Raw genomic sequence first — 16,548 nt, 5'->3', positions numbered from 1 at the left:
CACTGTGGTGTGACCCAGAAGGGAAACAGCTCCATTCCCAGCTCCTCCTCCGAGTCAGCTTCCTGGCTTCCTCCACACAGAACCTTCTAGCAGGTCCTTCTGCGCCGGACCAGGCTGACTATGGACTGAAAACTGAAGCCAAAATAAAATTCTCTTGTTTTACGTTGCACGTGTTGGGTATTCTGTCCCAGTGCTGAGGAAAAGAACTAAGATAACATTATTTACAGCTAATATCTCCTGACACAGACTTTCATTTTCTCAGTATAAAATTCGTATTTTCTTCAATTCTAAAAATTCCTTAAATATCTTGACCCTTGCAATTCCACATTTGTTTCCATCTGGTCCCACTTTTAGTCTGAACCTCTCCATGTCTTTCCATTTTATTCAGCATTTCCTGGTCTTCTATAGGCTGAGAATTTTCCCATTTAGTTTTCACAGTGCCAGGAACAGTGATTGTTTCCTGTTTTCCATGGGGGTCCACTCCATCCTTGAGGGTTCCCTGTTCTGACTGACCCTGGAGAATGACTTCCTAAGCCCTACTAAAACCCATGCCAGAAACATGTCCCCGGGCCTTTGCGAGGGCACTAGGTTTATTGGCGGATAGAGCCTCGCTTCGGAATTCCCAAGGATCCCCTCAGAAAGGTTTCTTTCCCAATCCTGGAAGAGATAAAATAATCCACAGTGGTGATGTGGATCTGGTGATGAAACAAAATAAAAAATATAATCATTTGCTAATTGAGGGACTCTTACTCTTTAAGACAAGTAGGATGGATGTGCCAAATATTTCTGGTTTTGCTTGACATGCCTTATTGGAAAGCATACTTTATAAAATATTAACCCATTATTATTCCTTATATCTGGCCTTTATTACCACAAATACCCAGAGATTATTTTTTTCTATTTTAATATTAGTAGGATGTGGAAAAAAACAGTTGAAAAGTCATGAACAGCCACAGTGTAACCTCTTGCCAAGAACTCACATGCCCAGAAACACACAGTTACTCTGGAGCAAGGTCTGCACCAGGACAACAGGCTCTTCTGCACAACTCCATATGCACAGCAGAAAAGTTAACTGCGTATACTGACCATTTTCAATGGTCTTATTTCAACAGAAAGCAAAACAATGACAGGCAATACTAATTTTGAATAATGCTGAGTTCAATACTGTATAGTGGATAAAAACTTTTTTGAGTAACCACAAAATCTCAGTAAACATTCTTAAATCTTTTTACTATCAAATCCTCAATGAGCTGACTGCTGCCAAAATCACAGACCGGAGCCAGCATTGCTGAGTGCCTTTAAAAAAGCATGAATAGAACTGGGGATTTAGCTCAGTGGCATAAGTGCCTGCCTTGCAAGCACGTGGTCGTGAGTTCGATCCCTGGTACTGATAAAAAAAAAAAAGCATTAATAATATGCTTCCTATGTTGTTTGCTGTGTTGCTTTACCTTTATAGATGACGGTTTTCAAACTGTAAAATGCATTCTGTTGGCAAAACTTCTGGCTTCAACAGTCCTCAATTTTAGAACAGTAAATCTACACATTCTTTGCTATGGAGACGTCCACTATCTTTTGCTGTGTGACTCAGAATGAGGCAGAGAACAAGCCACACATTAAAAACTATCAATACCTAACGTTATCAATATTCATTATACTTTGTCAATACAAAATACAAAGGTGAAAGAGCAGTAAATAAGCTAAAGCACTCAAATAAATTTGGTGTTCTTGCCACAATTAATAAATGTTCAACCAGTAAACCCCTGGATGGTCTACAGCCTTCTAAAGAGATTGAAATTATGCTTCAGTGCTGTTGCTAAAAGAGGATGAGAAACATTTCAATATGCTAGCACATAAACATGATCAGATTTTGGGTTATTAATTTTATGGTAGATTCAAATCTTTTCAAAGGTATTATTACTTATGAATGTAATATATAACTCTTTTCTTCAGAGTCATAAACTGTTATATAAGTCCAATCTGGGATTATGAAGTTAAAGTGCCTAATTATAGTATATTGTTTTGGTAGATCTTTCCTAGACTTACTGCTTTATTGCATAATATTTCATATAGAAATCAGAGAGGATTATCAAAGACGTTCAAGCTGTCATTGTTTTAATGCTTCTTCTCTATTTCACATGAAAGAGAATTTTGTTTCTTTGTATTTTTTCATCTTAGGTTTAATATTTCCTAAAGGTAAAGGTGGAAATATATTTTAGCTCAGAGTGAGTTTTTTGCAAAGAAGCAAGGATAGCCTTTTACATATAATTCTACATGTTAGCTTAACTTTGGAAGTTTACAAATACAATGACTATATATTATGTCACTGACTACAGTCCAAAATTTGAAAATTATGATTTTTCAGGGACAAGATGATTAAAGATTCATAACCTCATTATCACAATGTCTTTATGCAAAAGCCTTTCTTACTTGAATTAGTATAATAATCTTCACTTTCCAGTTGATTCATTAGTATTATAAGATATTCTACTCAAAACTGAAGATTTTGAAATAACCTCAGTTTCTTTCTTTTTGAAATAGTTATGCATAGATTTGAAAAAAAAAATTGCACTGAGAATGAGTAGCACATTTCTCCTACTCCATTACTTTTTGAATAACTAAAAAATGCATGAAGTTTTTATTAATTTTACCTTTTAGGGAAACCAGCACAAATCTTGAATCTGGAAAGAATCACAACAGATTCAAAGTGTAACTGGAACATGCCGTGCAAACTCACGACATGAAAGCATCTGAGGCCAGAGTTTAACGTCTGTACCCATCCTCCGCATAGGTGACTTCCTAAATGCTACTGAACAGTGACATAAGATCACCACGCAGGAGGGATTATATGACCCTTTCCTCATGCATTGCCTTTCTCCTGTGCCCTTCACATACATGCACGGTGCCGGGAGCTGACCCTGGCAGTCTTCCCCCTCGGGCTGCCATCTGGGTGCTTCGGCAGCAACTCCTGAGCCGCTCTGGTCCTCTTCTTGCCTCTAATGTTTGTATTACCAAGTGACAGGACGATGCAGGGAACACTCAGCTGAAATGGGGGGTGCTGGGGAGCCCTCCATCTGCATAAGGGAGGTGTGAGTTGAAGAACTAGCACACGTATTTAACCCAAACAGTGACCGCTCCTTAGGAAGGATGTATTAGGGATATTCAGGAATGCTCCTTATCTTTACATAGGGACAGCTGCACACATCTTCTGTAACAGATTCAAACCAACATATGCAGCTGGACGATCTTTGCACATATACGGCCTCACAAAGAAGTAAAAGGATTAGGGGTCACACAGACACAGGCTTGATGCCTCACCTGAGTGCCGAATAACTCTGTCACCCAAGGGAGACAGTGGTTCACTTCTCTGCATCTCAAAATTTTTACTCTCTGTGCCGTGATGACAACACTGAGAATTGTTATAAAGACACAGGAAGGAATACAGTTCTGGTACATAGTAAGTGGTAAATATATTCAAGCACACTTCACATACAGGTGTCTTTCAATTCCAATTCCTGAAGATTCAACAGGGCTAGGAAGATAAGGCATAACTTAACACGCAATTCCATACCATAGTCCTTTATATGGAGCAGTTAATAGGTGTGCTCTCATTATAAGTTATGCCTTAACTTTCTTCAGTGCTGAACTATGGCCTAGACAACATTTCCTTAAAGCTCATCACATAAAAATCCATATATATATATATATATCTCCATAATTTTCTTCTCACTGTTTATTCTTCGATTGATACAAATCCTATTTTTGTAGTCTACAATTACAATCACTTTACTTATAAAAGGTTGGCCAACCCATGCAACAGGACAGTCTTTACCCATATATAGTGGTGGTACACACTTGTAATCCCAGCACTCGGGAGGCTGAGGCAGGAGGATTGGGTATGGAGTGCTGCTGCTGTATTTTTTGAATTTTCTGCTAGTAATCTCTTCTGGCTTATTGGTTTTTTCATCGAGGGGTGCCTTACGATTATGTCTAAGAAGTTTTAGATGTACATATACAGAGGTTTTGTAGTTTCTGTGTTCTTTGATATCTCAGAGTCTTGCACCATGGCAGGTGTGTGGCAAAGTCTCCTTGATTGACTACCTAGGAAATCTACACAAGGAACGCACAATACCTCCTGATGCAGGTTGTAAAAGATTTATGCATTTTACTCTTGATGACGTCTGAGTCCTCACCGGTGCCCCCTCCATGCCCTCCGTGGTGTTACCTGCAGCAGTTGGTCCAGGCAAAGGTGCAGCTTTTCTTCTCCTTTTGATGTCTCCTGTGCATAAGGATCCTAAATGCATGCTTGTTTGCCTACAAGTAATTATCAGAAAAAAATTATCAGAAAATTACTAAGAAAAAAATTACCAGAAAAATCTAAGAAGGAAAAAATGACACATAAATACACAGCTTGTATAATCTGAACCTAAATCAAAGCATTCTCCACAAAGACGGAGCGGCACAGCAAAACCACCAATCTTGTTTATAACGAAATATAATTACGTCTGTTGACAAGTGCTTAGCAGCTAACCGCACCATCATAAATTGTTACTGGAATGAATAATATAAAAGGAATGCTTTTTAATTTCCAAAACTGGCAATCTTTCTGGCTCAACATAAAATCAAACACTGTTGCTTCTGACAGGAAAATAGCTAAGATTAATTATCTAAAGAGATCACAATATTGTTGCTAGGTTATCAATTGGTTACTAATGCTTTACTGGCAGAACAACATTTATTACAGGAAAAGTATGATCAATTTCTTTTAGGATATTATGCAGCAGTGAATTCTGAAAACATTTTAAATTGGCTGAAGGAAATAGTGATGTTTTCATGATTTATATGATTAGAATGTTTATTTATTAGCAAGGTGAGAAAATATAATTTGAATACACTAATGCTGGCCTACTGTTGCTAAATAGTCTAAAGTAATCTTGGGTTATGTATACAATGACGTGACAGAGCAGTGGACTTCTGCTACTCTTAGAACTAGCTGCAATGAGAGTATTCTGTCTAATCTTATTCTCCTAAATTAAAGAGATTGAGAAAAATAAATGGACCAATTGGAAATCCAAAGGGATAACACAAAAGTAGAAATGACTGAAAAGTCTTCAAACTTCTCAAGCTATAGAAAGTGTCTGTGTTCATTTCCAGGATCATAATCCTTGATGGGGGGCTGGGCTAGGGTCTGGGACCATGAAGCAGAAAGAAATGAAGCAAGTTTATTATAGTATGTGGTCTTTCAGGAGTACATGGAGATATGCTGTAGTATCATGAGGTTTTAAAGGACCCACTTTGAAAAACACATGGTGAGAAAAGATAACAGGAAAAAAAATGCAGGTAAGAATGAAGAGATCTACTACATGCGCACACACACACACACACCCAGGTTTATATATATGCAAAAATTAGTGCTGGGGAGTGAAATTTTTCAAATAGAGATTGTATTCATACAGCAGAGGAATGTTGCCATTAAGGCTTGAAATAATCCAAGGGGCACACACAGACAAATGTCCATGAAAATCTACCAGCAAAGCTCCACAGGAAATGGGAATTTGCCTAGTTTGCCCTTCCTTCTGTATGGAGTCCACACTGCTTCTTTGTTTCAGAAATATTGTCTATTTTTTAAAGGTTAGTTCATTCAGTGAACATCTTTGCTCTGCTTTGTTCTCAAAATGTTCACCAACATGCAAAACCTTATCATTCTACTGGTTTTGAGGTGGCATATTGGCTCATGATGCCAAGAAAAATGAGCGATTATGACCACATTTTCTTTTTAAAAACTAGATAGAAATTTGTAAAAACCAGATTGATTTTGTACAAACATTAATTCACTTATTCAGCAAGCACTTATTAACATCTAGCATGAATGTAGCATAAGACCCTACACTGGGAGTGACCTTGGGGGGAGGTGGAGAGAGGGAAAGGAAACAGAACCTTCACTTCCTAGTACTGCAGGAGCCTCGAGTCCTCAGAGCAAGTCTTAAGTACTTGAAATAAATAGGGCCTGTGGTGGTGGTAGTTCATATAACGATTCTTCTAGACATGTTGAATGCATGCTTTCTTTATAGGAGAGACTGTATGCTCCAATGGAAGAACTGCTTCCAGTCGAGTATTCCAGTCATCCCAACTCTAATTCTACGGGAGCCGTGTTAAACTTCCACACTGAAGCAAATGGGAAACAGTTTTTGTCTGTAGAAATGCAAATGCCCCGTAGAAACACAACTCTGCCTGCCTACCACTGAAAAGCCAGTCCTGCTGTGCCCTGGGGTCTCATTTCAGTGCTGCTACTGGCTCCGGTGAAGCTGGTTATCAAAGGGCCCATTCCCCCAGCTCCTTAGCAAGTTAAATGCAACCTTAACACATATCCCTTTTCTTGTTTTTAATTTTAAAAACAACAAGTTAATTCATTTAATGTTTTTAATTTTAAAAACAGAATAAAAATCATGATACAGAATTTAAAAACAAAATAATAGGAGAGTAACACTGGTTAATGTATTACTGTGTATTGTTATCTTCATAGTTGTTCAGCTTACAAGATATGGGTGAAAAAATTATCAAAGAATGGGACAGTGGAAACACAGACTGTTCCTTCTGATGAACCAGCGGAGACTGGTGGCACAGTGATCTATCTTGAATATGTACGTACGATCTTTCCCTTCTCTCTTCTCCCCTTGCCCGTCCCAGTTGTTCCTCCTTTTGAGCACTTTCTTTCCCTTTCACTCTCGCCATGCCTGAAGGACATTTCCCTTTTCTACGTCAGCTACAGTTCTGCTCTGTGCAGAGAAATGTCTGCAGATCACGATGTTCGGAGAACAGTGTTTGGAAAGGGTCTGGACACTGCGGATGGAGAAGGCTGGGTGGGGGAGCCGCATGTGACACAGTGTGTCACAGCAGCCTTTAGATTGCACAGCTGATGTGGAATTATCAAAGGGCTATAAAAGCAGAGCAGACCGGATGGGTGGGTGGAGGTGGGGATAGTGGTTTGGGCAGGGTTGAGACTCCAGGCAGAGAAGCCAAGTAGGTCCACAGTGCCCAGACCCAGGTACCTCCCGGCTGTGCAGCTATGAGAACTAAGCAGTGACATAGACCAGGGCATGGCCGGGCCCGCTTCCGGGTCTGGGGGAGGAGGCCCACTGAGGCAGGAAGGTATATTCCTGAGCCAGGCATAAAACTCTGAATTATTTAGGAAAAAACTAAGCTGGATTTTATTACTCTCATATACATTTAAGCTTCAAGCTAAGCTAAAAGTTTATTAGCCAGAGCAAAGAAACACACTTTTAGAAATAATTACAAGCGACATGAAGTGGGTGACACATAGGAGGTGACTGTTTGTCTCTGCAGACGCCGTTTTCCCGCTAGGTGTATATAATTGGAGCATTTTAATTGCTTGGAAATCATTCTCCCAAGTCAGTATTGCACAAAACCCGCTCATTTCTATTTCTTTTAACACTATTTAAAATGTATTAGGAAGGCCTGCTTACAAAGATAGCACAAAACAAACTTCAGGAACGAGGCTCGCTTCTAAAGCTTTTTCTCATCGGGCCCAGTGAAAATTCTCCTTTGGTTATCTTTACAGAGCGGATGGAATGTAAGGTTCGTTCAGCTCTCCTCCCCACCTCGGCACACACATAAAGGCGGAGAGAAATGTGCGAGGAGAATCAAAGGGGAGGGAATAAAGTCAGCAACACGGAACCTGAAGATCTGGGCCACAGGAAAATGGGCAGCTGTGTTTTAGTCATTCTAGCAAAACCGACCATCTGCCACAGCTCAGGGACGGAGCGGGGACCGACCAGCAAGCGCTCCCAACTCAGGGGCGCCCTACCTGCCCCCCAGCTTCAGGAGGGCAGTGGGGCTGCTACAAACAATACTGGGTGCGGTTAGGTCTTACCTGGTTGTTACTTGGTTATGCTCAGTGTAAAACCTAATGGTTACGTTACCTAATTTAAACCAATGACTGCCTCAAAGGCTCTCTCCTTTTCCCTTCTTCACCCTAAAGCAGGACATCTAGCTTATTGTTCAAGGTGGTAGTGGGAATTTTTAAGTTTCTGCTCTTGCATTTTGAAGAATGACAATGTCTTTCGGACAAGTCTAAAGTTTTTAAAAGCTCATCTTGAGCTCCTCCTGTAAAAGGTACCGTAAGGAAATGAGTCACCTGCCAAGTCAGCGTGTTTCTTTCAGATGTCCTTGCTTGGGGAAGAGAGGAAAAGAGAGGAATGGAAGCCACACGTCTCCAAGAGGGTGCGAGGAGGAAGGAATGGTGCTTTATCTGGATCTGGCAATCAGCCAGGATCTGAAACACGGCTCCCTGTGTATTACTTCTGAAAAAGATTTCTATTAAACACTAGAAAAGCAAATTTCAAAAACAAGTCTTTTTGTTTCGTTTTGCTTTTAGAGACTGTGATTGGCTTATCTTGCCGCTCGCTGGAAGCTGTCCTTCTATGATGCCTGTGCTGGCTGCAACAGGGGCATCTGAGCCAGAGGAAAAAAAGTCATAAACAAAAACACGCTCAGCTGAAACCAGAAACCAGACCCCAGCGAACCACCTTGCCTGGAAACCTGGCTTTGACAAGGCCTGACAGGAGTGAGGCAAGCAGTGTCAGACACAATAACATTAAAGAGGAGACAACAGGAGCCTGTCTCTTCATTGTGGGCTTTTACAAACAGAAGCTGCTCAGAGAATTAGGCCTCGTTAAAGCTGCCCCCTGGATACAGCAGTTCCCAAGCAGCCTGGACAGGCTGCAGAGGGGAGGCAAACAGATGTGACTCTGAGCCCTGGCATTTGGCAAGAACACTCACTGTCACTTGGAACAACATAGGTCCAGACAGGGCATCAGCTGTGCAGAAAGGAAGCAGGTCTGCGGTGTCACCGGAGTGGCATGGAGAGGGGCGGGGTTGGAGACGGCAGTGCCGCATGGGCGCCCTTTCCTAGGCATCCCTTCCCCGAATCTCCCTCCCTCCCCACTCCTCCGTGTCACCGCATCTCAGGCTATTGAAGGGAGACGCGGACAGCAGCACTGGCCCTCGGCCTCGTGCTGAAATGCACAGCCGGCTGCGAGCTGCTTCCGGCCGCAGTGCTCTGTGACCGGAGGAGGATCGGGGTTAAAACCCTTGCTTTTGACAGTGTTTCCTTCAGAGTCCCTGCTGTACCTGATCACTGTCATTCACTGGGGCCCCTGCTACAGGAGCAGTCACCTCACCCTGGCTGTCCTTGGTTCTGGGGCCTTAGGTCTCTGTCTGTCTCTGTCTGTCTGTCGGTCTCCGGTTTGGTCATTCGACTTCACATTCAGGCCCTATTTCACTTCACTTCTCTTTGGAACAACCTTGACTCTGGCGAAGGCTGTCTGAATTTTAGTTCAGTTTACGATAGTGCCTGGGGTCTGATGGCGGGGTCCACACTGCATTCTGGATTTATTCCTCCTACGTACAAAGCACCAAATACTTCAGTTCTTTTGGAATGAGGTCATGGCCTCGACCTAGGTGTTCGTGTGCTGGCCCTAAAACTCAACCTGGGAGGCTGTCTTTTTTCTTTTCTGTCGGTCCTGGCAACCCAGTGCAGGGCCTCTGCATTGAGATGTGTTCCTATTCTTCTTTAAATTTTTTTTGTTTTTCTACTATACCATACAACTTAGTGAACACTCTCCTGAGTAAACGTCTATGGAAAAATGTAATGCATGCCATGCTGTCCTCCAAGACGAAGGAAGCATATTTCCCAATGAGAAATAAGCTAAGGTGTTCACTTGGTAGGGGTGCAGGTTTTGGATCGTGTGAGAAAATTATCTCTACCCAACATCCAAGACTGTTCGGAACCAGCACCGAAGGGTGTCACAGGCGCTGGGTGAGAGAACACATGTGTCGTGGCCTGGAGGCACTGGGGTACACCTGAGAGACGGTCGCTGGGGCCTGATTGCAATTTGGGCCCAGGAGCTAGCACAGCCAAGCTGCTGTTTCCATGTGCTTGCTGCATTTCTGCAGGTCTGCTGGATCCATTTATAATCATCTACAATTCTCTGGGGAAAAAAAAAAACCCAAACAAACAAACAAGGAAACTGCTAACTGGAGGTACCAGTTATGTGGAGGTAGCTTCTGCAAACCCCCCCGCAGATACAGTTCAGGGCCGCTGTGCGGCTGAGTCTAGAAGTTCTGCTCTCCATGCAGAGACGCAGCAGAAGCAGCCCTGTGCTCTGGGGTGCCCTGGCCATTTTTTTGCAATGAGCTCACAGACCTTGCTCCACATGGAGTTGGCTTTGAGGCTCTCCTGTGTCCCTCAGGAGGTGGGCTCTTTGTGAGGTCACAATCCTGCCTGTTCTGGTCTGTACCTGCAGACTGTGGCCACCACAGAGCTGGGAGACCATGGCTGCCACCCTTCTCTCCAAGACGCCTGAAAGAGGGGCCAGGATGTCCGAGATGTCAGACACATGTACGGAGCTCTTTTACTTTGCAACGTGGCTGCCACAGAAGCACACATGCAGCTGATTGTGGGTAAATTCATTATTCCTCAGTAGAATTAACCTGGTAATCTAAGATGGCCCTGTGGAAACAGGACCCCTGTTATGCAGCCATCCTTGGAGAAAAAGTATTTCTGACCTTACACTACATCCACAGATTGCATGGACTGGTTCTCCACACAGACTCTGTAGTTCTCAAAGGTAGTGAGGCCCACGTTTGATCTATTCCTTCTCAGTGCCTCTCCTTGGCATGCTCATGCCTTGTCAGTATCAGGCATTTATTAAACAGTCATGAATGGGACCGAACAAGGCATGCCAAGGTGATTGTAGTAACTTGTTTTTATGATAATATTTTTATTGGTGTTCCACTGTCTTGAGATGTAAGTTTATGTATGGAAAGAGAGAACCACAAAACCTGCTCAGTCTATTTCTTGGGCTTTGCAGTGTAAATTACCTGCAAAACCATGCTTGCTTGCTTATGCAGGCATGTGTACATATGTACCTTCATTCCAAGGTGTTTGCATTTCTACATAAGTTTACATTTTATAAAGCGTAACTTTATGAAAAGAATGCTTTTAGTTTCTCTTCTTGCATAAGAGATTTTGGAAGGTGAATGTTATGCCCACAAAAGTTTTATAGACTTATTAGCAAGTATTTATTAGACTGTAAACCATGCTATAATACTATATATATATATATGTATATATATGTATATATATATGTATGTATATATATACATAAAGAGAGAGAGAGAGGCTTACAATGAGTACAGTATAAATGCTAAATAATTGAAAGTATTTCAGGAATTTCCTACTTCAATTGAGATAACTAGAAACTTGAGGTACATTATTTTTTACTTAGGATTAGTTTTCGCACTGAAAACTTTGAACTTCCTAAGTTTTGTTATTTCAAGTCTATTACTCGCTGTATTTAAACAATATATTGATTTTTAAATGTCCACGAAGAAAAAACTACCACACAAAAACTGACTTCAAATATAGCCTGCTTTTCCATTTCTTATCTATGTAATGCATTTCTTTAGAAAAGCATACAAACCCTCGTCTCTTAAATTTCAGAAATCAAATATCAAATGATGAATGAACAAATGAGTTATGATTTCTGCATGTCATTTTCAGATATAAATAAAATCATTCTAATGTTTAGGATGATTATTTTAGTATAATTAACAGTTTGGTTAAAAACAAAACAAAGATTCGGGAAGCAACCCTTTTTTTTATGGTTCTAGGGATCAGACTTACTGCCTCACATAGTACAAACAACACACTATCACTGAGTTATAATCCCAGCCCAAGTTAACTTACATAGTTCAGCAAAAAGACTTGGACAAAAAAAAAAAAAAAAAAAAAATACAACCTATTATTTGACCTGGCAGAATTATTTAATGTTTTTGTTTAGCATAGGTGTAATGGGGATTATAAGAACACTGACCTCTTAAGGTAATTTTGGAAATGAAATTGGTTTAAATGCATCAAGACTTGATGCTGGCCGTTAGGGTGTGAATGTGCACACACCAGGAAGTGTGTTTCTTTGGCTGAGTGTGTATGTTTCATGTCCCCTCCCCACACACCCTCTGGTCTGGAAAGGCAGCAGGGCCCCCTGGTTAAGACTGCAGACACTGAGGACCCAAAAGACAAAGTTCAGTTCTGGTCCTCCTCTGGGAGGGCCCAGAGGCAGGGCCCAACCTGGGCATGCAACTTGTTCCTTCTATATTGCTCCTGTCATCTGTAAAACAGAAATGTTTCATAGAGTTGAGGTGAGGGCTACGAAGTGCGGGCCTCACGGCAGCATGTACTCAGTATTACTGCAACGTCCCACAGCAGAATTTGTCCACGACATGCTGAGTGCTTTGGCTACCATCATTACAATGAAGAAACTATGGTGGAGCACGTATTTTGTTGTGAGAATAAAAAATATCGGACCTATCAGGAGATCATAAGGTCTAAATGCATCATAACCATGCAATGGCAAACAGAGACACTGAAATGACACCCAGGATTTGGAGGTAGATTATTTTACATTGATGGGCACTGATCGGGATCATTTCCAGAACGTCAGGCCCCGATCTCTGGTGGTCCAGGGCTTTTATACGATGAGCAAGCAGGAGGTACAGAGGTGAGACAAAATGGCCTGGCAGTTCTTCTGATCAGCTGGCAGGGTGAGATCATCAGTTACGAGGCTAGATTAATGGTCATGAAGCTTGGTATCCACTCCCTCCCTTATTCCTTTGTCTGATAATGGCCTCTCTTCTACTTTCTTGTCACCCTGTTAAGACTTCACATATTAGGGAGGACACGTACTATTTGTCTGAGTCTACTTTATTTTGATCAAGATGATGGTCTTCACATTCATCCTTTCTCTAAGTGCTAAGGCTTAGTTCTTCTCTGTGGCTGAAAAACATCCCACTGTGTGTACTTCCTGCATACACTTAGTCCATCCACGTGTTGGTGGGCATCTGCCCGGCTCCAGGTTACCCACAGAATGCCAGCTTTATTCACTTCACACACATAATGGTAGCTGTGTTTTTAGGAACCGAAATCTATCCTGATGTCCATGGTGGCGGTAGTAACTTATATTCCCACTGGAAGTGTGGAAAGTTCTCTTTTTTCTCTATACCCTCAACGTTTATTGTTTTGTTTTATTTTCAGTCTTGATAATAGCCCTTCTGACCTGGTAAGATGGGATCTCAATGTAGTTTTGGCTACCAATACTGAGCATATTTTCTTCTATTCATTGGCCATTTATATTTCCTTTTTTAAGAAGCACACATTTAATTCATTCATCCATATACTGACTGGGCTATTAGGAGTTTTGGTGTTAAGTTTTTAAGTTGTGGTTAATTTTTAGAGAAACGTACTGATATATTTCAGTTGAAATAATATGATAGATGAAGCTTGGGGTTGGATTAGGTGGGGAAAGAAATCAAACAAGGTCATCCACACACTGATACATGTCTAAGCCAGTTAATAGATTCATTAAGTTGATATATTTCTCTGTATATAATGAAATTTTGATAATTGTTAAAGATTGTTTTTCCTATTCTGACAATACAAGTGAAAGAGTATCTTTTTGAACTTTAAGACCACCAGTTATAAAGACATTATAGCATTTTCTAGACTTAGTGAGACTCTTCATAATTTTTCACCATACAAATTTGAAATACAATTAAGCTATCCATGAAGTTATACAGCCTGTTTTTAATACGGCACTGTAACCTGATGTAAAAAAGAATACAAAAATCTTTATCTGAGCTTTATTGTCCTTAGAAAGGATAATGCATAGTTTTTATTCTATCTTTCTAATTAGTAATTTAAGCATATGTTCAGCATTTAACTCTAAATGTTTGCCTTTTCCCCAAGCTCGAAGACAGCTGTCCAAGATTTGAATGCCAGAAAACATTTAAATATCAACATCTGTTGAATTATGTTAATTTAGTGTAATATAATTGGGCATGAGTTGGAGTTGATCAGAAGTATATGAAATAAACAAAGGTAAACTCTCACCAATAACTTGGTATCCAAATAAAATCACTAAAGAATGATGAAAACTATTTACTTTTAAAGAGACACGGTAAAAGAAGAATACTATTATAGAAAGAAGTTGATTCTTTTAAGACTCTATGGGACGGTATCTTGCTACTTTTAAATTGATCTAAAAGGTGAAACGAAAATCAGCTAAAATGAGTGACACTTAAGTGTTTAATATTTTATACATCGCCTAAGTAAGCGTTTTACGGTTATGTTTATGTGTGCATTAAAATTTTAGATTGCAGGATATTTGTTATACTATGAACAGTAACTATTTGAGTAGATGTGATTCCAATTCTGTAGACATAAAACTGTTTTAAAACTGCAAGTATTTTCAGCGCAGCAGAAGAATCCAGCAGGCTTATTCTGGGGCCTGTGTAATACAGATTATCCAGCAGCAGTAGCAGCTGTTTATTGCTTTGCTGGTTTAAAATATTAATTTTTACAGAACTTCTCTTGTTACTAACTTGGGGCTGCGTGTTTGTTCGGGGAAGGGTGCGGCACGCACATGCTCCCTGTCCCCGATGTCCCCGTGAGGAAGTTGTAACCATGTGGGGGCCCTGCAGGTGCGCCTCAGGGGCTTCCTCGGGGTGCTCTCCCTGGGAGTTAAAGGTTAGTGCCAAGTCCGCGCCTGTTTAATCATGGGGCCAATTTGGAGTGTGCGACCTGCAAAGCGGACATCTGTCCCTAAGGAACTGGAACTTCGGACCACAAATTTATTTTCGCTAAGGGTCCCTGCAGCGGCTTGCACATGCTAACTATTCTCTGCTCTCAGTGACCAGGGCCAGGGTCAGCTGCAGCTCCGAGGTAGGGAGGTCTGCACACCCCTAACCCTGTGAGTACACGGCAAGGAGGTAAATAACCAGGGTTCACATTGATTCTCTTCCCCAAATTTTATTTACCACATTACGTCCAATTTGCCCAAAAGGCAAATTCTCTCTCTTTTTTCCTTTGAGTTCATTATATCCAAGTGAAAGGCCACCTCTCAAAATTCTAATTGGCTGGTAACTAATTTTAGTTAGCAAAACCACGACTTAAAAATAATCATTAATTTAAAATCTTGGCAAGAAAGGTTAGACTTTCAGATGCCAAAAGCACAGGAGGTATGAGCACTGGCAATTTGAGGGCAGTGTGGTTTTATGAAATACAATAATTTGGTCATATAGTGTAAAATGGACCAATTAAATCCCTTAAAACCATTTTATGTTGTATATGTGGAACAATTCCAATTACTCTGCTCTTACCCTAAGTATCTTTACACCTAGAAGTTATTTGAATGTTTTTAATTAGAATACATATATAATTAAAAGTATTCCAATTAAACAAATATGGAATGCATACATTCTAATTAAAAGGAATATGTGAGTATTTTGTACGAGTTCACTCATGCACATACACGAATGAATCAAAATAATTTAAAATTTCTATCTGAAAGGCTAGGCAAACTTATTTACAACAATGAAATCTAATGCTAATTTTGACTTTGAAAAGAAAACAATATAAAGTCCTAGAACATTTTACAGTTGGTGCCTGAGTGCAGTTTCAAGTCATTATTTTGGACACACAAAATACAAAATGTCAAGTGATAACTTATTTTACAACATGATGTTGAATTACTAGTTTTGAAATGACAAAGAGGGCTTTAAAAGTCTTAAAATTATTGCTACTATAGGTAACATTTCCTCTTAACCAATTCAAATATAGCATTATTTACTTTGGTTGCTCCATCAACTCTGTGATACATTTCTGTGAAAAGTCATATTCAACAACCCTAGTCCACGTCACGTGTTGTACCGTACGCTAATGAACAGTTACCCTATTCCAATTGATTAACAGCTGCTCAAAAGTGTAGTAATTAATAGTTTCATTTAGTTTTGGCAAACCTGCAAAATGACAAATAGTTTTGTATCTGTTGCAAATTAGGTCTCCTTCTAAATAACAAATGACAGGGAAACAGTGAGCAAACAGAATCCTTGAACATCTTTGAAGCTCAGGAAGATCAAATAAAGAGCAGCTGTAATTCTGTCTGTTACATTTGCAACAGAATACAGCAATCTGTATCATCATATGGAAATGAACTCGCTCTGTGTTACTGTCAACACAAACAGCCTCTCTCACTGGAGGGGGATGACATGAGCATGTGAGCCTTCAACAGAACAAGGCTTCGCTGTTTCTCAGAGGAAATCCATTGTCTTTTTGTTCATTTTAGGAGAGTTTTTTTTTTTTTTTTTTGAGTCAAGGCTTACTACCTAGATCATGCTGTCTTGAACTCACTATGTAACCCAGGCTGACCTTGAACTTGTGATCTTCCTGCCTCTGTCTCCCAAGAGCTGGTGGGATTATAGGTACACTACTACATGTGGCAGAGGAGTTTTTGTCTGTTTTTTTTCAGTGGGCAGGATCACTTGAGCAAGGAATTCAATGCCTGCCTGAGCAAGGTAAGGAAATCCTGCCACACATGCACACACGCACAGACACACACACACTAAAGTTCTATCATTTTAATTATATAAAGTATCAGATGGAAATGAACAATCAACAAGGCAACAGGACACTGA

The 16,548-nt window shown here is 40.5% G+C and overlaps 1 protein-coding gene across 2 annotated transcripts in view; it reads right to left on the bottom strand.

The window, feature by feature from the left end:
* The window catches only part of Gpatch2 (G-patch domain containing 2), a 145,691-nt gene that overhangs the window by 13,293 nt on the left and 115,850 nt on the right, over positions 1-16,548 (bottom strand). Inside the window, exon 9 of one of the 2 annotated variants that reach the window (XM_003474234.5) lies at positions 4,223-4,311. In XM_003474234.5, the coding sequence (XP_003474282.1) occupies positions 4,223-4,311 (89 nt within the window). Of the gene's footprint in view, positions 1-4,222; positions 4,312-16,548 lie in introns of those variants that run through there. The other variant, XR_010043290.1, reaches the window with a different exon arrangement.

This window comes from Cavia porcellus, unplaced genomic scaffold (assembly GCF_034190915.1).
Source record: "Cavia porcellus strain 051 isolate PalLab524CR breed Dunkin Hartley unplaced genomic scaffold, mCavPor4.1 scaffold_26, whole genome shotgun sequence".
Lineage (NCBI taxonomy): Eukaryota > Metazoa > Chordata > Mammalia > Rodentia > Caviidae > Cavia > Cavia porcellus.
Note: the sequence above shows the minus strand (reverse complement) of the source record. Positions and strands in the feature narration are given on the sequence as shown.